This window comes from Camelina sativa, chromosome 5 (assembly GCF_030686135.1).
Source record: "Camelina sativa cultivar CO46 ecotype springtype chromosome 5, ASM3068613v1".
Classification (NCBI taxonomy): Eukaryota; Viridiplantae; Streptophyta; class Magnoliopsida; order Brassicales; family Brassicaceae; genus Camelina; species Camelina sativa.
In genome coordinates this window covers 5,278,083-5,299,239 of record NC_141884.1, presented here as the reverse complement: position 1 = coordinate 5,299,239, position 21,157 = coordinate 5,278,083, and the positions used below count along the sequence as shown (strand labels likewise).

Sequence of the window (21,157 nt, the reverse complement as noted above, 5' to 3'; positions counted from 1 at the left end):
TATGAGTATAGAAGGGTTCCAGGTATGTTATTCCAAGCTCCTGCTGCTGCTATTTGTTGGTCCACTTGTGAAGCTTCATAATCCTTCTTTCAAGCTACTCCATGACCAACACTAATTCACACTACCCATTTGCTACTCTCTACTTATTATATCTATTGTAAAATGTAGCAAGTACCAACATTCTCATACATATAAAAGTAAAACTTTGATTAATCAGATATAGTTTGACACAAGGAGTACACCGTACACACATAAACATTACTTAGGCAGTTGTTTTTATTATTGTAAGCATAAACTGATCCATAAGCTAGAATTTATCAACACCAACACCAGGCCGTATAACCTCATAAGCATCTCTGCTCCTGCTTTTCTTCATCCCTGCCGTGAAATATACCTTCGATGTATCTGCTGAGATACAAGTCACTTTCACCCAAATCATCACCTTTGTTTTCAAACCTTCCACTTCTGCTAGTTTCCCTTTCTCCAGGTAACCAGTTACCGTAGTTGAAAACCGCAGAACCGATGAATCTCTATACCCAACCTCACAAGTCTCAGGGATGAATACAGTCAATTTACCCGTATCTTCATTGAACTCATAGTTTGTAGCATCCTGTGGAAAGATCCCAACTGGTAAACCAAATTCCTTCAGCAACTCAGGTAATGGCTTCTGCATTTTTCCTATACAGAACAAGAATGATGCATCATTCAATTGTCAATGAACCAGTTATAAAACAATGAACATAGACAAAACAGGACTATCAGACTAAACACAAATTCGAACTCGATATCAAAGATAAAGAGCATGTGAAAGTCACAAAATACAAAGAAACTTATGAAACCTTTGAGTTTGTTGACCAACCACTTGGTACCTCCTTCAATACTGCTAGACAATGACTGCAAGAATGAATCCAACCAAAAAAATATCATCAGTACTCAAGAAAAATATTTGTGTCTCAGAAGATCAAAAGTAATAAACTTGTTACCATAAAATACAGATTGCAGAATTAACTATTAAAAATGGAATTCAAGAACCAATTCTTTCTCTCTATGGCAACTCAAATAACCATTCCTAAGCATACTTGTTCACAAAACCAAAGCATAAAAGGCCTCAAGAACCTTAAAAATCAAAAACCCTAAATCAAAGACCGATACTTTTTGCTCTGAAACTGAAAACCCTGAAAGCAAAGTTCTGAAGATATAAAAGAAAGAAAGGGAAAGTGATTGAAAAAAATACATTGAAATCGTCACCGACGGAATTGAACTCTTTGTTAGCCTTTTGCCCTAACCAATAAGAGCCAACTTTGTTAAGTATCTGATCCATATCTTCTCTTCTCTTCTCCGTAAAGCTTAAATCCGTCGAAAGATAAAGATTGAGAACGAAGAGGACTCGTTCGTCGTCGTCTAAGATTTCTTTTTTTTTTTTGTGTTTCTTTCTCACCGTGTTTTTTAACACTGAGAGAAACTCAAAAACAGCACAACGTTCGTCGTTGAATAATCAAAACGACACGAGTTTTTACTCTGACCTTGCCGTGTTTTTCCAAAAGTCAAAAATGCTTTGGTCAACTTGACACAACCCACGTACAAAGTTAAGAACAGTAATGTATAATGTAAAGTCGTTAGTTTTTTTTTTTGTGTTTTGAAATTACAACTTAAATTAAACTTTTGTTACGTTTATCTTTAAAATAGAATTTTTTCAATACTTTTTGAATACGATAAAGATATAGTTTTGCCAACTTTAATTTCTTTCTACATATAATATAGTTTTGACTGATACAAGATTCAAAAATCATTAAATACCACAATTTCCACCTGGTCCTCCATAATAGAAGTGTACTCCAGTGCTTTCCGCATATCCCCCATAATATAGTCTATAACACTGATAAGCATCTACGTAGCGTCTTGTTTTCTCATCTTCAATTTCAACGGTTTGGTAGTTCGAATCCTTAGCTTTAACAAATAGAAAATTTGAACTTTCCGGTAAATCAGGAAAACAACCATTTCCCATTGGAGGACTAATTTTACTAGAAGATGTAAACGTATTTCCTCCAAATCGTAACAAAGAAGCTCCGTCGTTTAAATGTGTAAATAACTCTTTGGGCCAATATCCAATTAATTCATCATGTACTTTTAGTGCCCAATTTCCAGTGAATCCATCCTAATAAATATTAAAAGATAAAAAATATTAAACAAAATCTCTCAAATTTAAAATTATATATGTGATTTGAATAAGAAATGTAAAAATAAACTATATAAAAAAAATTTTAAAAATTCTAAAGAGGAAGGATTAGAGTATTTTGAAGCAAAAACCAAATTTTTGAAATTTAAGATGTTTATTATAAAGAAAAATTTATCATCATTCTTGTCAAATAAATTATTTATTAACATAAGTAGATAACTTTTTACCTGAAAAATTTTTGGTTGAACATAAATACTCTCTTGACCACCATCATTAGAGGATCTACCAAAATACATTCCGAGCCAATGATATCGAGTAACAAGAACAAAGCCAGGACAATTTGTATTATAGCATCCAGTTTTTTTATAGCCATCTGCCTAATAAATTATAACATAAAATAGAATGTAAACAATTATGTAAGGAAAATAGATAAAAGCAAACCAATGGTCTGAATTTTAATTATTTTTTATAATCACAAAATATTTGTTTGTTTGCCATGTATAAAGAAATATAGTTAAGAAAATAATTAATTTACTCACGGTCCAGTATATTGTAAGTCGCGTTAAACTGTCCCCATATAATTTTGGATGCACCTGTATAAAATTCAAAATTCATGAAAGTGTTCATTTTAAAAAAAAACATGACTCATACTCTTACTCTCCATTGGATCACAATAAATTAGTTATATTCTTATATTTAAGGATACTTATTCTACAATTTTAAGTACCTTTTATTTGATATATACATGCTCTTAAATATATTACATAAATGTAATATATATATATATATTGTAAATTTTAGCTCTTTGTGTTAAATAGTATGACTTTGTAGAAAGTGCACATTTTATTGTATAAGTTTAATAACAACTTACTGCCAAACCAACTTGTATGCTATTGAGTTGATCGCGAGGTCCATTTTCTAACCAAATTTGACTTTTACTGTATTGGTTATTTTGTAGAGTTAAATTATGAAAACTTATATAAGCTTCAGCTCCTCGATAGATGGTCCCATCCAATATATTTTCAATTGTTGCAAACTGTATATACCATAAATAAAGAAGTTATCACTTTTAATAAAAGTTTCATGTATTATAATTACAACATTAATTAGAAATAAGAAGAAAAAAATGTGATGACATATATAATCATTTATTGTGCTATGAATAAGATAAATATTAAATGAGATGATATAAATATTTCAATAAAACCATGATCGAAAAAGAAAATTTACATGTTGGCCGGGATACTCGATCGTGTCGAGATGAATGCTGTCAGTTCCATTTCTTTGCTTTAAAATTGGTACCATTCCTTTTGGACAACTTTGATCATTTATTTTATATTTATCTTTTCTTTTTTGGATTTCATTCGAAATGAAAATTTTCTATAACATAACACACGAGATTAGGTTAAAGAAAATAGAATTGCATCATGAAATATGCTCTTCTATTAAGAATTATTCTCCATTCATTAAAGGTATTTTTGCCACAGTTATTCATATATGATTGAAAAAAAATTAACTACTAAACCTGAATCTTGTGGTGTTTCAACATTGGATGTTGGAAAGCCGGTTGTTTGTATATATCCACACAATCGAAATCCTGAAAAGTTAATAGAATTTTTCTTTTCTTAAACTGAAAATATCAAATTTAGAGAATAGACAAACAAAGTATAAGTTATAGAATCTCACATCCATAGTTCCATTGGCCCCTAGCGTTAACAGCAAATAAGAAGAAAAAACGAGTGCTAGATGTAATCCCATTTTCAAGTTTTACTTTGTATTTGATTACTTATCGTTATATATATACTAATAATATGAGTCAACTACTAATAAATTTATTGCTAGTCATAAAATTACCTCTTATTAACTTACCAAATGTGTCAAAGACAAAAAAAGAAGAAAAATATTACTAAAATTTACTATTATATATAAATTTATTGTAAATCATATCACTTTAGGTTACCTCTTATTATTAGCTTAACAAAAGTGTCAAATACAAAAAAATAATTATTCAAATAAAATCATTTTTGGTCAATGGTAACAAATTTGTTGTCAATCAAATCATTTTTTGGTCAAAGATTGATGTTGGCAACGTTGTGATGGTTACTAGAGGAAGAAACAGAGGGCGTGTTGATGTGATCAAGAACCGTGAAAAGCACAAGGGAAGCTTTGAGACCATCCATATTCAAGACTCAACAACAGGACATGAATTTGCAACGAGGTTAGGGAATGTGTTCACCCTTGGGAAAGGAACAAAGCCGTGGGTGTCGTCAATTCCGAAAGGAAAAGGTATTAATTAAGGTTACCAACTTACCATCATTGTTCACCCTTGGGAAAAGAGCTTTTTTGCTTCTTCAGTTTTAGAAAACTATTTTGTTTTTTTTTTTGGCATCTTTTTTTTTGTTACTTTGTTTTCATACTTTTATGTCTTTAGAGTTCCTTTTGTTTTCTTTTGAGATTACACCTGAAGAAAAGATCCTATCAAATTATTGTGAGCTCTGTTTTCCTATGATACAAAGGCCTTACGTTTCGAATTTGGATTCTTCAATATGCTTGAAAATTACAAATATTGAGATTATCATTGACTTCACTTTTTATATTATGTGTTCACTCTTCCGTGTCTCTCTGTCATGTTCCCAGATAAAGGTTCTGATCGGACATAATCACTTTAGTTACAACCCCCAAAAAGTTCCATACAAAAAGTCACTTTCACGCAGATCATCATCTTGTTTTCAAACCTTCCACTTCTGCTAGTTTCCCTTTCTACTGGTTCTGTAGTTGAAAACCGCAGGACCGATGAATCTCTGTACCCAACCGCAGTCTCAGGAATTGAACTCTTTGTTAGCCTTTTGCCCTAACCAATAAGAGCCAACTTTGTTAAGTATCTGATCCATATCTTCTCTCCTCTTCTCCGTAAAGCTTAAATCCGTTGAAAGATAGAGAGAGAGAACGAAGACTTCTGCGTATGAGGGTGGACTCGTTCGTCCTCGTCTAAGGTTTTTTTTTTTTTTTTTTTTGTGTTTCATTCTCACCGTGCTTTTTACCATTGAGAGAAACTCAAAAACAGCACAACGTTCATCGTTGAATAATCAAAACGACACGAGTTTTCACTATGACCTTGTCACCTTGCCGTGTTCTTCCAAAAGTCAAAAAACGCTTTGGTCAACTTGACACAACCCACGTACAAAGTTAAGAACAGTAATGTATAATGTAAATTGTAAAGTCGTTAGTCTTTTTTTAGTGTTTTGAAATTACAACTTAAATTAAAATTTTGTTACGTTTATCTTTAAAATAGAATTTTTTCAATACTTACAATACTTTTTGAATACGATAAAGATATAGTTTTGCCAACTTTTATTTCTTCTACATATAATATAGTTTTGACTGATACAAGATTCATAAATCATTAAATACCACAATTTCCACCTGGTCCTCCATAAGTGAAGACTACTCCAGTGCTTTTGCTATATCCCCCATAATATAGTCTATAACACTGATAAGCATCCACGTAGCGTCTTATTTTCTCATCTTCAATTTCAACGGTTTGGTAGTTTGAGTCCTTAGCTTTAACAAACATAAAATTTGAACTTTTTTGTATATCAACAACTGGAAAATGACCATTTCCCATTGGAGGACTAATTCCATTAGGAGATGGAAACGTATTTCCTCCAAAGCGTAACAAAGAAGCTCCGTTGTTTAAATGTGTAAATAACTCTTTGGGCCAATATCCAATTAATTCATCATATACTTCTACTATCCAATTTCCGGTGAAGCGATCCTAATAAATATTAAAAGATAAGAAATATTAAACAAACTATATTTAAAAAGTAGGAAGGATTCAAATTTACAATTATATATGTGATTTGAATAAGAAAAGTAAAAATAAACTATATTTAAAAAAACTTCTAAAACTTCTAAAGAGGAAAGATTCAAGTATTTTGAAGCAAAAACCAAATTGTTGAAATTTAAGATGTTTATTATAAAGAAAAATAATTCATCATTCTTGTCAAATAAATTATTTATTAACATAAAGTAGATAGCTTTTTACCTGAAAATTTTTCGGTTGAACATAAACACTCTCTTTACCACTATTAATAGAGTATCTACCAAAATACATTCCGAGCCAATTATATCGAGTAACAAGAACAAAGCCAGGACATTTTGTATTATAGCATCCAGTTTTTCTATAGCCATCTGCCTAATAAATTAAAACATAAAATAGAATGTAAACAATTATGCAAGAAAAATAGATAAAAGCAAACCAATGGTCTGACTTTAATTATTTTTATAATCACAAAATATTTGTTTGTTTGCCATGTATAAAGAAACATAGTTAAGAGAAAAAAAATTTACTCACAGTCCAGAATATTGTAAATCGCGTTAAACTGTCACCATATAATCTTGGATGCACCTTTATAAAATCCAAAATTCATGAAAGTGTTTGTTTAAAAAAAAAACATAGACTCAAACTCTTGTTCTCCATTGGATCACAATAAATTAGTTATATTCTTATATTTGTGGATACTTATTCTACAATTTAGGTACCTTTTACTTAATAAATACATGCTCTTAAATACAGTTAAATGTTATTAGATACAATTTTATTACATAAATGTAATATATAGAAATATAGATTGTAAATTTTAGCTCTTTGTGTTAAATAGTATGACTTTGTATAAAGTGCAGATTGTATTTCATAAGTTTAATAATAACTTACCGCCCAACCAACTTGTATGCTATTAAGTTGATGGCGAGGTCCATTTTCTAACCAAATTTGATTTTTACTGTATTGGTTATTTTGTATAGTTAAATCATGAATACTTATATAAGCTTCAGCTCCTCGATAGATGGTCCCATCCAATATAGTCTCAATTGTTGCAAACTGTATATACCATAAATAAAGAATTTGTCACTATTAAAATTTTTTCATGTGTTATAATTCCAACGTTAGGAAGAAGAAAAAAAATGTGGTGACATATAGTCATTTATTGTGCTATGAATAAGATAAATATTAAATGAGATAATATAAATATTTCAATAAAACCATGATAGAAAAAGAAAATTTACATGTTGACCAGGATACTCGATCGTGTCAAGATGAACGTTATCAGTTCCATCTCTTTGCTTTAAAATTGGTACCATTCCTTTTGGACAACTTTGATCATTCATTTTATAATTATCTTTTCTTTTATGGATTTCATTCGAAATGAAATTTTCCTATAACATAACACATGAATAACGAGATGAAGTTGAAAAATTGAATTGCATCATGAAATATGCTCTTCTCTTTAAAATTATTCTCCAATCATTAAAGGTATTTTTGCCACATTTATTCATAGATGATTGAAAACAAAATTAAGTACCAAACCTGAATCGTGTGGTGTTTCAACATTGGATGTTGGAAAGCCGGTTGTTTGTATATATCCACACAATCGAAATCCTGAAAAGTTAATAGAACTTTTCTTTTCTTAAACTGAAAATATCAAATTTAGAGAATAGACAAAAAAAAAAGTATAAGTTATAGAATCTCACATCCATAGGTTCATTGGCCCCTAGCATTAACAGCAAATAAGAAGAAAAAATGAGCGCTAGATATAATCCCATTTTTAAGGTTTACTTGTATTTCTCGTTTGATTACTTATCCTTATATATGTACTAATAATATGAGTCAACGACTAATAAATTTATTGCTAGTCATAACTCATAACACTTACCTCTTATTAACTTACCAAATATGTCAAAAGAGAAAAAAATAAAAATATTACTAAAATTTACTATTATTTATAAATTTATAGTAAATCATATCACTTTACGTTACCTCTTATTTATTAGCTTAACAAAAGTATCAAATACAAAAAATTAATTATTCAAATAAAATCATTTTTGGTCAATGGTAAAAAATTTGTTGTCAATCAAATCATTTTTGGTCAAAGATTGATGTGGGCAATGTTGTGATGGTTACTGGAGGAAGAAACATAGGGCGTGTTGGTGTGATCAAGAACCGTGAAAAGCACAAGGGAAGCTTTGAGAGTTGAGACTATCCATATTCGAGACTCAACAGGACATGAATTTGCAACGAGGTTAGGGAATGTGTTCACCCTTAGGAAAGGAACAAAGCCATGGGTGTCACTTCCGAAAGGAAAAGGTTACCATTATTGGGGAAGCTAGGAAGAAACTTTGTGCTCAACAAGCCGCTTAAATTGTTTTTTTTGCTCCTTTGGTTTCAGAAAACTATATATTTTTTTTTTTTGGCATCTTTTTTGTTGGTGAGTTACTTTGTTTTCATACTTTTATGTTTTTAGAGTTCCTTTTGTTTTCTTTTGAGATTGCACCAGAAAAAAAGATCTTATCAGATTATTGTGAGCTATGTTTTTCTATGATACAAAGGCCTATGCTATATAAATATGTGTAAATTACAAATATTGAGATTATTATTATTGACTTCACTTTTTATATAAATATGTGTAATTCACTCTTTCGTGTCTCTCTGTCATGTTCCCAGATAGAGGTTCTGATCGGACATAATCACTTTAGTTACAACCCCAAAAAGTTCCACACAAAAAGTCACTTTCACGCAGATCATCATCTTTGTATTCAAACCTTCCACTTCTGCTAGTTTCCCTTTCTCCTGGTTCTGTAGTTGAAAACCGCAGGACCGATGAATCTCTGTACCCAACCTCACTGCACAAGTCTCAGGGATGAATACAGTCAATTTACCTGTATCTTCATTGAACTCATAGTTTGTAGCATCCTGTGGAAAGATCCCAACTGGTAAACCAAATTCCTTCAGCAACTCAGGTAATGGCTTCTGCATTTTTCCTATACAGAACAAGAATGATGCATCATTCAACTGTCAATGAACCATTTATAAACAAATGAACATAGACAAAACAGGACTATCAGACTAAACACAAATTCGAACTCGATATCAAAGATGAAGTCACAAAACCAAGCATAAAAGGACTCAATAACCCTAAATCAAAGACCGATACTTTTTTTGCTCTGAAACTGGAAACTAAAAACCCTGCAAGCAAAGTCCTGAAGATATAAATAAAAGAAAGAAAGGGAAAGTGGTAAAAAAAATACACCGACGGAATTGAACTCTTTGTTAGCCTTTTGCCCTAACCAATAAGAGCCAACTTTGTTAAGTATCTGATCCATATCTTCTCTTCTCTTCTCCGTAAAGCTTAAATCCGTCAAAAGATAAAGATTGAGAACGAAGAGGACTCGTTCGTCGTCGTCTAAGATTTTTTTTTTTTTGTGTTTCTTTCTCACCGTGTTTTTTAACACTGAGAGAAACTCAAAAAACAGCACAACGTTCATCGTTGAATAATCAAAACGACACGAGTTTTTACTCTGACCTTGCCGTGTTTTTCCAAAAGTCAAAAATGCTTTGGTCAACTTGACACAACCCACGTAGGCACGTACAAAGTTAAGAACAGTAATGTATAATGTAAAGTCGTTAGTCTTTTTAATTGTGTTTTGAAATTACAACTTGATTAAAATTTTGTGACGTTTATCTTTAAAATAGAATTTGTTCAATGCCTACAATACTTTTTGAATACGATAAAGATATAGTTTTGCCACTTTTATTTCTTCTACATATAATATAGTTTTGACTGATACGAGATTCATAAATCATTAAATACCACAATTTCCACCTGGTCCTCCATAATTGAAGTGTACTCCAGTGCTTTCGGCATATCCCCCATAATATAGTCTATAACACTGATAAGCATCTACATAGCGTTTTGTTTTCTCATCTTCAATTTCAACGGTTTGGTAGTTCGAATCCTTAGCTTTAACAAATAGAAAATTTGAACTTTCCGGTAAATCAGGAAAACAACCATTTCCCATTGGAGGACTAATTCCATCAGAAGATGGAAACGTATTTCCTCCAAAGCGTAATAAAGAAGCTCCGTTGTTTAAATGTGTAAATAACTCTTTGGGCCAATATCCAATTAATTCATCATGTACTTTTAGTACCCAATTTCCGGTGATGGCATCCTAATAAATAATAAAAAATAAATAATGTTAAACAAAATCTCTCAAATTTACTATTAGAAAAGTAAAGATAAACTATATTTTTAAAAAAATCTTCAAAAATTCTAAAGAGGAAGGATTCGAGTATTTTGAAGCAAAAACCAAATAGTTGAAATTTAAGATGTCTATTATAAAGAAAACTATTTCATCATTCTTGTCAAATAAATTATTTATTAACAAAAACTAGATAACTTTTTTACCTGAAAAATTTTTGGTTGAACATAAATACGCTCTTGACCACCATTAATAGAGTATCTACCAAAATACATTCCAAGCCAATTATATCGAGTAACAAGAACAAAGCCAGGACATTTTGTATTATAGCATCCAGTTTTTTTATAGCCATCTGCCTAATAAATTAAAACATAAAATAAAATGTAAACAATTATGCAAGAAAAATAGATAAAAGCAAACCAATGGTCTGAATTTAATTATTTTTTATAATCACAAAATATTTGTTTGTTTGCCATGTATAAAGAAACATAGTTAAGAAAATAATTATTTTACTCACGGTCCAATATATTGTAAGTCGCGTTAAACTGTCACCATATAATCTTGGATGCACCTGTATAAAATTCAAAATTCATAAAAGTGTTTGTTTTAAAAAAACATAGACTCAAACTCTTATTCTCCAATCTCCATTGGATCACAATAAATTAGTTATATTCTTATATTTGTGGATACTTATTCTACAATTTTAAGTACCTTTTACTTGATATATACATGCTCTTCAATACAGTTTAATGTATTTAGATATACTTTTATTACATAAATGTAAGATATAGAAATATATATTGTAAATTTTAGCTCTTTGTGTTAAATAGTATGACTTTGTATAAAGTGCTCATTTTATTTTATAAGTTTAATAACAACTTACCGCCCAACCAACTTGTATGCTATTGAGTTGATCGCGAGGTCCATTTTCTAACCAAATTTGATTTTTACTGTATTGGTTATTTTGTAGAGTTAAATTATGAATACTTATAATAGCTTCAGCTCCTCGATAGATGGTCCCATCCAATATAGTCTCAATTGTTGCAAACTGTATATACCATAAATAAAGAAGTTGTCACTTTTAATAAAAATTTCATGTATTATAATTACAACATTAGAAAGAAGAAAAAAATGTGATGACATATAATAATTTATTGTGCTATGAATAAGATAAATACTAAATGAGATGATATAAATATTTCAATAAAACCATGATAGAAAAAGAAAATTTACATGTTGGCCAGGATACTCGATTGTGTCGAGATGAACGCTATCAGTTCCAATTCTTTGCTTTAAAATTGGTACCATTCCTTTTGGACAACTTTGATTATTCATTTTATAATTATCTTTTCTTTTATGGATTTCATTCGAAATGAAATTTTCCTAGAACATAACACACAAGATTAAGTTAAAAAAAAATAGAATTGCATCATGAAATATGCTCTTCTATTTAAAATTATTCTCAAATTATTAAAGGTATATTCGCCACATTTATTCATATATGATTGGAAAAAAAAATTAACTATCAAACCTGAATCTTGTGGTGTTTCAACATTGGATGTTGGAAAGCCGGTTGTTTGTATATATCCACACAATCGAAATCCTGAAAAGTTAATAGAAATTTTATTTTCTTAAACTGAAAAAGATCAAATTTAGAGATAGACAAACAAAGAATAAGTTATAGAATCTCACATCCATAATTCCATTGGCTCCTAACGTTAACAGCAAATAAGAAGAAAAAACGAGGGCTAGATGTAATCCCATTTTTAAGTTTTGCTTGTATTTCTCATTTGATTACTTATCGTTATATATATACTAATAGTATGAGTCAACTACTAATAAATTTATTGCTAGTCATAACACTTACCTCTTATTAACTTACCAAATGTGTCAAAGACAAAAAAAGAAAAATATTACTAAAATTTACTATTATATATAAATTTATTGTAAATCATATCACTTTACGTTACCTCTTATTATTAGCTTAACAAAAGTGTCAAATACAAAAAATAATTATTCAAATAAAATCATTTTTGGTCAATGGTAACAAATTTGTTGTCAATCAAATCATTTTTTGGTCAAAGATTGATGTTGGCAACGTTGTGATGGTTACTGGAGGAAGAAACAGAGGGCGTGTTGATGTGATCAAGAACCGTGAAAAGCAAAAGGGAAGCTTGAGACCATCCATATTCAAGACTTAACAACAGGACATGAATTTGCAACGAGGTTAGGGAATGTGTTCACCCTTGGGAAAGGAACAAAGCCATGGGTTTCACTTCCAAAAGGAAAAGGTATTAAGCTTACCATTATTGAGGAAGCTAGGAAGAGGCTTTCAGCTCAACAAGCCGCTTAAATTGTTTTTTTGCTCCTTCAGTTTCAGAAAACTATTTTGTTTTTTTTTTTTGGCTACTTTTTTGTTTTGAAGAACTTGTGAAGGGTTCACATTATTGTTGAGAGAAACATAAGAGCTTGCTGTGATGTGAATCTTGTCATCTTCTTCTCTTATTTGTATGCTATATCAACCAATCTGCGGTGTTTTATGTAATGCAGAAAGAACATAATAATATTGTAGTTCACTAAGAGACTTTGTTTGAGAAGGGTTCATAGTATTGTAGAGAAACAAAACAATTATTTAAATTATTTATATTTTAATATTATTTTTGGTGGGTTATGTTACATGATCATAGAAGCTATCCATATGTTCTCTTCTTCAAAATGAGGTTTCTCAGCCATTTGAATCTTGACATGCTTCATTAAAATTGATGTATTTTACAGATCAAAAGGAAGATATTATCAAGATTCTATGAAGCAATTCATCTTTGGATCCAGGGCTGGCGTAGAGGCAGTGCAGGAGGTGCTTTTGCACAATGTCTCCTGAATTTTTAATTTTTTTCTTTAAGGTTTTAGGTCATATATTTTAGATATTTTGTAATTTAGGGTCATATGGGAAAGGGTTAGGCCCTATGGCTTTAGGAGCTACCCACAGTTCAATTATGTGGCTGGTCTGGTTCATATGGAAGGATGGGAATAAATAAGTTTTTCAAGAGTTAAAATCAGAGCCAATAGATATTATTAATGAGTCTTTACGAGAACAATTGTGGTGGGAAGAAGCCCAAATAGCCGCAAGGAGTGGGCCTAGTTTGACGGAACCTTTGCAAATTCCGGAGATGATAATTCAGTGTTAAGTTGATGGTTCGTGGAAATCTACAGAACAAAATTATGGTCTAGGATGGTGGTGTGGTGATGGTGAGAATCAGACCTTGGTTTTGGGTGCCAGATGTCAATGTTGCAGTGTGTCCCCTCTTCATTCGGAGCTGGAAGCATTATTATGGGCGATGGAGTGTATCCTTTCCAGAGGCATTATTTGTCAAAGGTTCGAGATGGATTCTGCAGAGTTAATTTCAATGGTGCAAGTTTCGGAGGAGTCGCCGGCTTTCTCTACGCTTCTTGATGAGTTCCAGGTGCTTAGTGCCTTCTTACCTCCTTTCATCCTTTCCAAAATTCTAAAGACGTCAAATGTGAAGGCTGATTGTTTAGCTCGTTCTTCTAGATTGCTATTGTTAGAAACGATTTTTGTAAACAACTCTCCTCCAGTTTGGGCAACCAATCTAGTAATTTATTTTAATTAATGTTTAGGTTGAAAAAAAAAAGTTTGAAATTTGCAACTATAACCTTAGTTTTGTGTAAAAAATAAAAATTGGGCACCAGGTCCCAAGAAAAGTTGAGCCGGCCTGTTTGGATCAAAGGGAGAGCCATCTGGGAAAGAACAATCGAACAATGTTAAATGAATATGTGTAGCTAGAAATGTCAATCTACTTTTGTTTCAACCGAACCCATTTAGTAACCAATGTACGTGTTAAATCAATATTTCTAGAATTACACATTAACATATCAGCCGGATATCTTTCGTAAGAAATACTAAGAGAGAGCCTAAACCCTCAAGGAGAAATAGATCTACCAGTCAGTTAATTCTTCGCCTTCTGAAAGCCGGGTGAATGGTGGTAACGTCCAAAGAATCGAGTTTGTCGATACGCTCTATACAATCTCAGATTCTCTTTACAACTTTGGGGTATATTTGCAGCGTTCCTTGACATTATTTCCTTAAGCCGAATCATTTTCTCTCTAGAGTCTTCAGTTCCTTAAGCTCTTCAGTTCCCACCACCACAGATGCTTGTGTTTCTGCATATAAAAAAAAAAAGAGAAACACCTTTGATTGGTTGATTTAGCATACTGATAAGAGAGGAAGACAATAAGGTTCAGTGCAGGCTCTTGTGTTTGTATATTCTTTTTTTCATGTCCATCTATACTTCCATGGGCACCTAACGTTAAGAGGAAATAAGAAGAAAAAACCAGTGTTAGATGTAAACCCATTTTTAAGTTTTACTTGTATTTTTCATTTGATTATTTATCGTTATATATACTAATATGAGTCAATTACTAATAAATTTATTGCTAGTCATATCATTTACCACTTACTAACTTACCAAAATTAAGTGTCAAATACAAAAAATAAAATTACTTTAGATCAACAATAACAAATTTATTATTATACATAAATTTATTGCAAGTCATATCACTTTAGTATTATTTACTTACCAAAAGTGTCAAATACAAAAAAAAAATTATTCAAAATAAAATCATTTCTGGTCAACTGTGTCAGATGTGTTACAATCATACCACTTCACCTTTGATAAATTTACTAAAACTGTAAAATACAAAAACAAATAGTTGACTAATACAACATAAAGGAAGAAACAAAAAATTCTACTCAATTCTTTTGGACTCACCATTAGAAAGTAAATTTTTTTGGTAAAATTTATTTTGGTTACCAAAAAAATTTGGTTTCATAACAAAATCTTCAACTTCAAAATAAAAGAATTTTTTTTAATCTTATATCATTATGGGACGTCCCAGAAATAATAAAATAGTTATCTCATATTCAACTTGAACGGTCCTGTCCGACCGGTTAACCCGCAATCCAAACACTTTTCCAGTTTAACTTTAATGCTAATATCCGACAATTTAATCAGAAAAAAAAAACTCCATAAGAACTTGCTATTATCCTAGTTATATTACATCACCTTTCATAAACCTACCAAATGTGTCAAATACAAAAATCTAGTTTGTTAAATTAATATTAATTTTTTAAAAAATAAAGTGAATTTTTATTAAACTTAAATAAATTGGTTTTGTCCCGTGTTATATGTGGAATTAAATGTTTTAGAGAAAATGTCATTTGATGGTTGAAACTTTCTAATAGCATTCAATAAAAAAATTGTTCGACTTCGGTTTGGATTTTTGGTTTAAAAAAAAATGAACAGCAAAGTAGCAAAGTAAACACAATTAATATAGATGATCATGATCTAGGTTTAGGTTTATACTCGAGTTTCTAATCAAATATATCTATAATCATATATATAAAAGTAAGATTTTGGTCTCTCCTTATTGGTTGATTTTCATTTAATATTTTCTATTTTTTTTATTATTTGCTTTCTAATTGTTTAATTGCTTTAAATAATATTTAAGACTCAATTAACACAATAAATTTAATTCATACATTAAATAAAATTATAACTGAAAATAAAATAAATTATGCATTAATCATATTCCACCATTCAATTTTATTCAAACACAATAAATAATTTTTGTAACTCCAATAATTCTAAATGTAACTTCCATCAATTCTTATCATATAAATAAGCATTGCTTCATTCTCTCATATTGGCATTTTTTTTTTCTCGCTTTCACATTCTCTCATCCTCTTCCACTTCTCTCATTCTCTTCCACAATATCTCAAATCATTTTTTGTTTTTTTTTTATGTTTTCAATTTCTTATTTTTGTTGTATGGGTTACAAAAGACCAAATGAAATATCATTGTAAAATTTCAATGCTAAATTTTAATTTTAGAGACTACATGATATATATATATATATATATATATTTTACATTGTTTTTATATTTAAAGATTCATCTCCATTACCTAATTTAGATTATCATCTTATAAGTAATCATTCTCTCCTCCTCTCTCACCAATATCAAATATCGTTATATCTAATATGTGTTGTAAGAGTTTGATTCTAAATTTTAATTTAGAAAGTATTATATATAATTAACATTTTTTCAATTTTTATTTTATATATATATAAATAAAATATTTCTTTTATATTTCTTGCCGTTTTAATCTATTCATATTTATTTTTAAAATTTCCATAGCTAAATTTAAATTCACATATGTTGGTTTTAACAAAAAATCAAGTTTATTTGAGAATCTGTTTTAAAAGGTTTATATTTTCATTATCTATTTTAGATTAGCATCTTATAAGTCATTATTTTTCATACTCTTACAATATTCACCACACAATAAGGTCATGAAGTTGAAAAGATCCATCTCTAATTCTCTATTATGTACTCTGGTTATCTCACATATTCATGTATCATTTTTAATAATTTAGAATGATCAATATAATTATCCATTTATAAATTCTATTTTATTTTGTAAAGTCTATTTTGTTTTGTGATTCAATAGATAAATATGTAAAGATCAATATAATATTTATATTATTTAAGATTTGAGTTTTTTGAAAACAAAAAGAACTTAACTATAAAAAAATTGATTTTCTTGATTTAAGCAAAATGAAAAAATGATTCCAAAAAGAAATCATGTTTAACTGGAAGTGAAATATAGAAAATAATATAATTATTAAAATGTCATTTAACTAAATCTTCTAAAGATGAAACCATTAGTATGAAATCTAGCACTATAAGTCAAATTGATGAGTAAAAAACAAAAAACAAAAACAAAAGAATTGAAGTTATTCTTGGGGTTTTAAAAAATCTTTAGATTGAAGTTCATATAATTTAAAAAAAAAAAAAAAACTAATTTAGTTTGTCACTTCAAAAGTAATATTTTCAATTTGGAATATTATGTGTGAGTGTTGAGTTTATATTAATAAATAATCAAAAAGTGTAAGTTAAAATTTTGATTGAGCCACTTGGTATTCCTTTTCTTTTAAGTCAAAAATAAATTAAAATATTTATTTATAATTAACTCACTTTTAAAGGCATTTAACTCCATTTAACGGTGGAAGCCCCCTTGGCCCAGTGGTTGGCCTAGAGTTCATTAATGCTTCTACACCAGGAGATCTGGGGTTCGAGCCCCAGATAATGCGATTTATTAATTGTGCAGATTTAAGGAGGCAAAATTACATACGATCTCCAGTGATAGCAATTATTGATGTTCGCCATAGTTCTACATACAACTGAAGGAAGAAGAAGGTGTCCATCAAGAGCGTGGAGCAGGAAAGGAGCAAGAGTTTATGTAGTGAATCTATTAGGGTCAGAAGGAATTGTCCATGGTAGAATCATACGTAATAGTTCTCAATAATCTGCAATCAATAATAAATCCAGACGATAAAAAAAAAAAACTCCATTTAACTCCATTTAACTCAAATGTAACTCCTACCCAATAATTTTACATTCATTCCTCCAACTAAGATATTTATCTTTCAAGAAAAAAATGTTTTTGGTAAAATTTTAATATTTTTTAATTATTTTAATTGCTTTAAACTTTGAAATTAGGAATATTCTATATATAATAATTTTATATGTAGTTACTAAAATTTTTGATAATTTTATTTGATTCAATTTTACTATACTATAGTCTTATGTTTACAATGTCATTAAGAAAAAATCTTTAAATCAATGTTTAAGTCTATAAAACATGATCATTAAGATTCTCTCATATTAGAAAAATGTTTGTTTGCCAAAAAAAAAAGGAAAATGTTTAAATTTCTATATTATTATTTATATTAATATAGATAATCAATTTGTAACAATTTTTGTAGCATTGGCTAATTTTTGATTTATAGAAAAGTTTATATATTTTGAATTTTGTATAATAAATAACCATACCAAAAAAATGTTGACAAGAGTGTTATTTTGAAAAATTGCTATAACTTTTTCTGAGATTCATACATTAGTATAATTTTTTTGAGATTATACATTAGTAAAACAATATTTTAGTTTCGGAAAATTTAAGAAATATAATCAAAACTATTATGCTTACAACCACGCATTGCGTGGACTAATTACCTAGTTTGCAGATAAATTTGGGTTTCAGTTTAGTTTTTTCTAAAGCAAGGATAAACAACAGATAAAGTAGTAAAAATAATTTGTTTTTGTGTCTATGGCATTCTCTGATTTGGAACCTCTTTGTACTTCATTGCATCAATTTTTAGGCTGTGCATATCTCATCCGTCGTGGTATTATCGACACACATGAAACATGCGTATTACTTAATTTGTAGAAAAAAATTAGCTCTATGCACATCTCAATCATCTTCGATTAGCAAACAATTTTTTTTATTTCACTCTTCTCCATCTTATGTGTATCATATCATCACATGATGGAAAATGCATATCATACTCGTGATGAAAATACTAAAATGGATCCTACTTTTGCTTTTTATATTGAAGATCTGATTCATATGAAAGCAAAAGCAACAAGATATACGTTTCAATCAGATCTTTCAAGTTATCAAAGGAGAGTTGTTGAGTTTGGGCCTTTGGGGTATTCATGTTGAATACTTCAAATATAACTTAGATGCACCTCAGTTTCTACAGCTTCCTAGAAAAAAAGACTAATTTGTTGGAACCGGAAAAAAACATTTTAAATTTCAAACCTTTGTAGCCAACATTACTCGAACCCATGCAGCAAAACTTTCTTGCGACTTGGTTAACTCTTAAGAACCTTGTATACTGAAAACAACAATTAAAAAAAAAAACTTAAAAGCGAAACGAACTAATATTGTTGATTGTCGTATTGTATTTTTTTACTCAGCTTTTATAATTGAATACGGCTTCGACGAATTGAATCCAACCATTCGAAATGTCGTCAAAACTTTCAAAGCCTAGTAAATCAAATCTCGTCCTAGATTATCTTGGTCATCCCAAGAAGAAGAGAAAATTTGATGGTCAAGCAACTAAAAAGTCTAAACCATTTTATTTGCCTACTACGTATTGGGAATAAATTAATTAGTCCATTTTAAAAGAAGAACTAGTGTTGATGATATACGAGAATTATATATTGGTCACTTGCCAGATTAAAATATCGTATAGAACAGTCAAGTCAACAACTATAGCTAAGGGCCAAAACCGTAATTTAACGCTAAGCAAGTTGCTCGGGTTTTTTCGTTATCACCACTCACATGAACTCTGCATTAAAAACTCTATCTCTCTCTCTCTCTCAAATCGAAAGGCACAGCCCAACTTTTCGCAAGTCGCTGTAAAGTTTGATTTGCTTCTTTTTATATACACATACTTCTCCTCCATACAACACCTTCCCTCTTCAAATCCTTCACTTCTTTTTCTAAACCCTAAAACCATCTCAAAGAAGAGAGATCAAGAATTCAAGATCAAGATCAAGATCAATCAAAGATCGATCAAGATTTGTAAACAAGAAGACACCATCACTCAGATCAACATGCTCGCCGTTCACCGTCCTTCCTCCGCCGTATCCGATGGAGATTCCGTTCAGATTCCGATGATGATCGCGTCGTTTCAAAAACGTTTTCCTTCTCTCTCACGCGACTCCACGGCGGCACGTTTTCACACGCACGAGGTTGGTCCTAACCAGTGTTGCTCCGCCGTGGTACAAGAGATCTCCGCTCCAATCTCCACCGTATGGTCCGTTGTACGCCGCTTCGATAACCCACAAGCTTACAAACACTTTCTCAAAAGCTGTAGCGTCATAGGCGGAGACGGCGGTAACGTTGGTAGCCTCCGTAAAGTCCACGTAGTTTCTGGCCTCCCTGCCGGGAGCTCCACCGAGAGACTCGATATCCTTGACGACGAACAACACGTCATCAGCTTCAGCGTTGTTGGTGGTGACCACCGGCTCTCTAACTACCGATCCGTCACGACCCTTCACCCTTCTCCGATCTCCGGTACCGTCGTTGTGGAATCTTACGTGGTTGATGTTCCTCCGGGAAACACAAAGGAAGAGACTTGTGACTTCGTTGACGTTATCGTACGATGCAATCTTCAATCTCTTGCGAAAATAGCCGAGCATACAGCGGCGGAGAGCAAGAAGAAGCTGTCTCTGTAATGAGTCTTTGTCGTCGTCGTCGAGTAGTTTCGTTAGATCCGACGTCGTTTTCTAGATTTTTAGCCGTCGTGTGATCTATGTTTTTCCGGCTTATGTGTGAAAAAAAAAAAAAAAAAAACTTACATTAGTGGATTAATCTCTCATGCATATGATTTATCTTCTATTATTATTTACTTCTTCTCATTTTTGTATGTTATATTATATCCATAAAGAACTGATTCGGATAGCCCTATTCCGGCTTTCACAACTCAAAGATAATAATATTCAATTAGGATAAATTGATTATGTTTATTGTATAATTTTTCATTTTAAAAATCTTGTTATATGTAGGCATAGTATATCATCATAAAATGCGTTAATCAAATGATCGGTCTAAAGGTTACATACAATGCATAATGTTCGAGTCAGATTTGTATGACTCATAACAATGAGTCGTTGGCCATCTTTGTTTCGATCGACACTAAATCTTACGTCCTATATAAACAGCTTTTGAGAAAATTCGATGATTTTTCTTAAAGGCAGCTTTAAATTTGAGCATAATATAATGTCCTCCTTTCGACGAAGATTTAAATAGTTCCTCCAACTTGTTACTTTCTTATTTATTACACAACGAATTAAAATAACCATGGTGATTTAAGTTCTTATTATTTCATAATAATTTTAAATTACCAACTTCCCAAAAAAGATAGAGCTTTTATTTATATATATTTTTTTAAAAATGCATTTGATAGAGAAATCAAGATTTGGAGTTTTTATTTGTCATATATATGATAGAAACTAAATTAAAAGAGTAGTTGGAAATTTTGTAGGCTTAAAAGGTCATGCGTAAAATGGACAAAACA

The 21,157-nt window shown here is 30.5% G+C and overlaps 4 protein-coding genes, 2 long non-coding RNA genes and 1 pseudogene across 8 annotated transcripts; 1 reads left to right on the top strand and 6 right to left on the bottom strand.

The window, feature by feature from the left end:
• Positions 1-186: 186 nt before the first annotated feature.
• On the bottom strand, positions 187-1,618 carry LOC104785636 (uncharacterized protein At5g01610). The gene is made up of 3 exons (XM_010510889.2): positions 1,235-1,618; positions 840-894; positions 187-678 (listed from the first exon to the last, which is right to left on the bottom strand). The coding sequence occupies exons 1-3, from the start codon at positions 1,319-1,321 to the stop codon at positions 308-310; spliced, it is 513 nt and encodes a 170-aa protein (XP_010509191.1). The 5' UTR covers positions 1,322-1,618; the 3' UTR covers positions 187-307.
• Positions 1,619-1,676: 58 nt separating this feature from the next.
• On the bottom strand, positions 1,677-3,946 carry LOC104785635 (protein neprosin-like). The gene is made up of 7 exons (XM_087513157.1): positions 3,863-3,946; positions 3,702-3,773; positions 3,407-3,556; positions 3,048-3,212; positions 2,716-2,769; positions 2,404-2,553; positions 1,677-2,155 (listed from the first exon to the last, which is right to left on the bottom strand). The coding sequence occupies exons 1-7, from the start codon at positions 3,932-3,934 to the stop codon at positions 1,790-1,792; spliced, it is 1,029 nt and encodes a 342-aa protein (XP_087369283.1). The 5' UTR covers positions 3,935-3,946; the 3' UTR covers positions 1,677-1,789.
• A 1,553-nt stretch (positions 3,947-5,499) lies between these two features.
• LOC104785634 (protein neprosin-like) lies at positions 5,500-7,801 on the bottom strand. Of its 2 annotated transcripts, XM_019245204.2 has the most exons (7): positions 7,706-7,801; positions 7,542-7,613; positions 7,241-7,390; positions 6,891-7,055; positions 6,531-6,584; positions 6,222-6,371; positions 5,500-5,951 (listed from the first exon to the last, which is right to left on the bottom strand). In XM_019245204.2, the coding sequence occupies exons 1-7, from the start codon at positions 7,775-7,777 to the stop codon at positions 5,580-5,582; spliced, it is 1,035 nt and encodes a 344-aa protein (XP_019100749.2). In that variant the 5' UTR covers positions 7,778-7,801; the 3' UTR covers positions 5,500-5,579. The 2 variants fall into 2 exon arrangements, with proteins under 2 accessions (XP_019100749.2, XP_087308853.1); XM_087452727.1 differs by lacking the exon at positions 7,241-7,390.
• A 706-nt stretch (positions 7,802-8,507) lies between these two features.
• LOC104785632 (uncharacterized) lies at positions 8,508-9,441 on the bottom strand. The gene is made up of 2 exons (XR_015558466.1): positions 9,260-9,441; positions 8,508-8,992 (listed from the first exon to the last, which is right to left on the bottom strand). It is a non-coding gene; the product is annotated as an uncharacterized LOC104785632 (long non-coding RNA).
• A 227-nt stretch (positions 9,442-9,668) lies between these two features.
• On the bottom strand, positions 9,669-11,991 carry LOC104785631 (protein neprosin-like). The gene is made up of 7 exons (XM_010510887.2): positions 11,903-11,991; positions 11,742-11,813; positions 11,444-11,593; positions 11,094-11,258; positions 10,728-10,781; positions 10,417-10,566; positions 9,669-10,180 (listed from the first exon to the last, which is right to left on the bottom strand). Exons 1-7 carry the CDS (start codon positions 11,972-11,974, stop codon positions 9,815-9,817), a joined length of 1,029 nt encoding a protein of 342 aa, XP_010509189.1. The 5' UTR covers positions 11,975-11,991; the 3' UTR covers positions 9,669-9,814.
• Positions 11,992-12,904: 913 nt separating this feature from the next.
• On the bottom strand, positions 12,905-14,578 carry LOC147943281 (uncharacterized). The gene is made up of 3 exons (XR_015598075.1): positions 14,169-14,578; positions 13,883-13,966; positions 12,905-13,764 (listed from the first exon to the last, which is right to left on the bottom strand). It is a non-coding gene; the product is annotated as an uncharacterized LOC147943281 (long non-coding RNA).
• A 4,805-nt stretch (positions 14,579-19,383) lies between these two features.
• On the top strand, positions 19,384-20,593 carry LOC104785630 (abscisic acid receptor PYL4 pseudogene; annotated as a pseudogene). The gene has a single exon (XR_015598345.1). The product of XR_015598345.1 is annotated as an abscisic acid receptor PYL4 pseudogene (transcript).
• The last annotated feature ends 564 nt before the right edge of the window (positions 20,594-21,157 follow it).

Coding starts and splice junctions, on each gene's coding strand:
- LOC104785636 (XM_010510889.2), bottom strand. CDS start 1,321: ATGGATCAGATACTTAACAAAGTTGGCTCTTATTGGTTAGGGCAAAAG. Junction 895..1,234: donor CCGTCGGTGACGATTTCAAT/GTATTTTTTTCA, acceptor TCATTCTTGCAG/TCATTGTCTAGCAGTATTGA. Junction 679..839: donor GTTGGTCAACAAACTCAAAG/GTTTCATAAGTT, acceptor TGTTCTGTATAG/GAAAAATGCAGAAGCCATTA.
- LOC104785635 (XM_087513157.1), bottom strand. CDS start 3,934: ATGGGATTACATCTAGCACTCGTTTTTTCTTCTTATTTGCTGTTAACG. Junction 3,213..3,406: donor TCGAGTATCCCGGCCAACAT/GTAAATTTTCTT, acceptor TGGTATATACAG/TTTGCAACAATTGAAAATAT. Junction 2,770..3,047: donor GCATACAAGTTGGTTTGGCA/GTAAGTTGTTAT, acceptor AATTTTATACAG/GTGCATCCAAAATTATATGG.
- LOC104785634 (XM_019245204.2), bottom strand. CDS start 7,777: ATGGGATTATATCTAGCGCTCATTTTTTCTTCTTATTTGCTGTTAATG. Junction 7,391..7,541: donor TGAAACACCACACGATTCAG/GTTTGGTACTTA, acceptor GTTATGTTATAG/GAAAATTTCATTTCGAATGA. Junction 6,372..6,530: donor GATTTACAATATTCTGGACT/GTGAGTAAATTT, acceptor TTAATTTATTAG/GCAGATGGCTATAGAAAAAC.
- LOC104785631 (XM_010510887.2), bottom strand. CDS start 11,974: ATGGGATTACATCTAGCCCTCGTTTTTTCTTCTTATTTGCTGTTAACG. Junction 11,814..11,902: donor GAGCCAATGGAATTATGGAT/GTGAGATTCTAT, acceptor TTAACTTTTCAG/GATTTCGATTGTGTGGATAT. Junction 11,594..11,741: donor TGAAACACCACAAGATTCAG/GTTTGATAGTTA, acceptor GTTATGTTCTAG/GAAAATTTCATTTCGAATGA.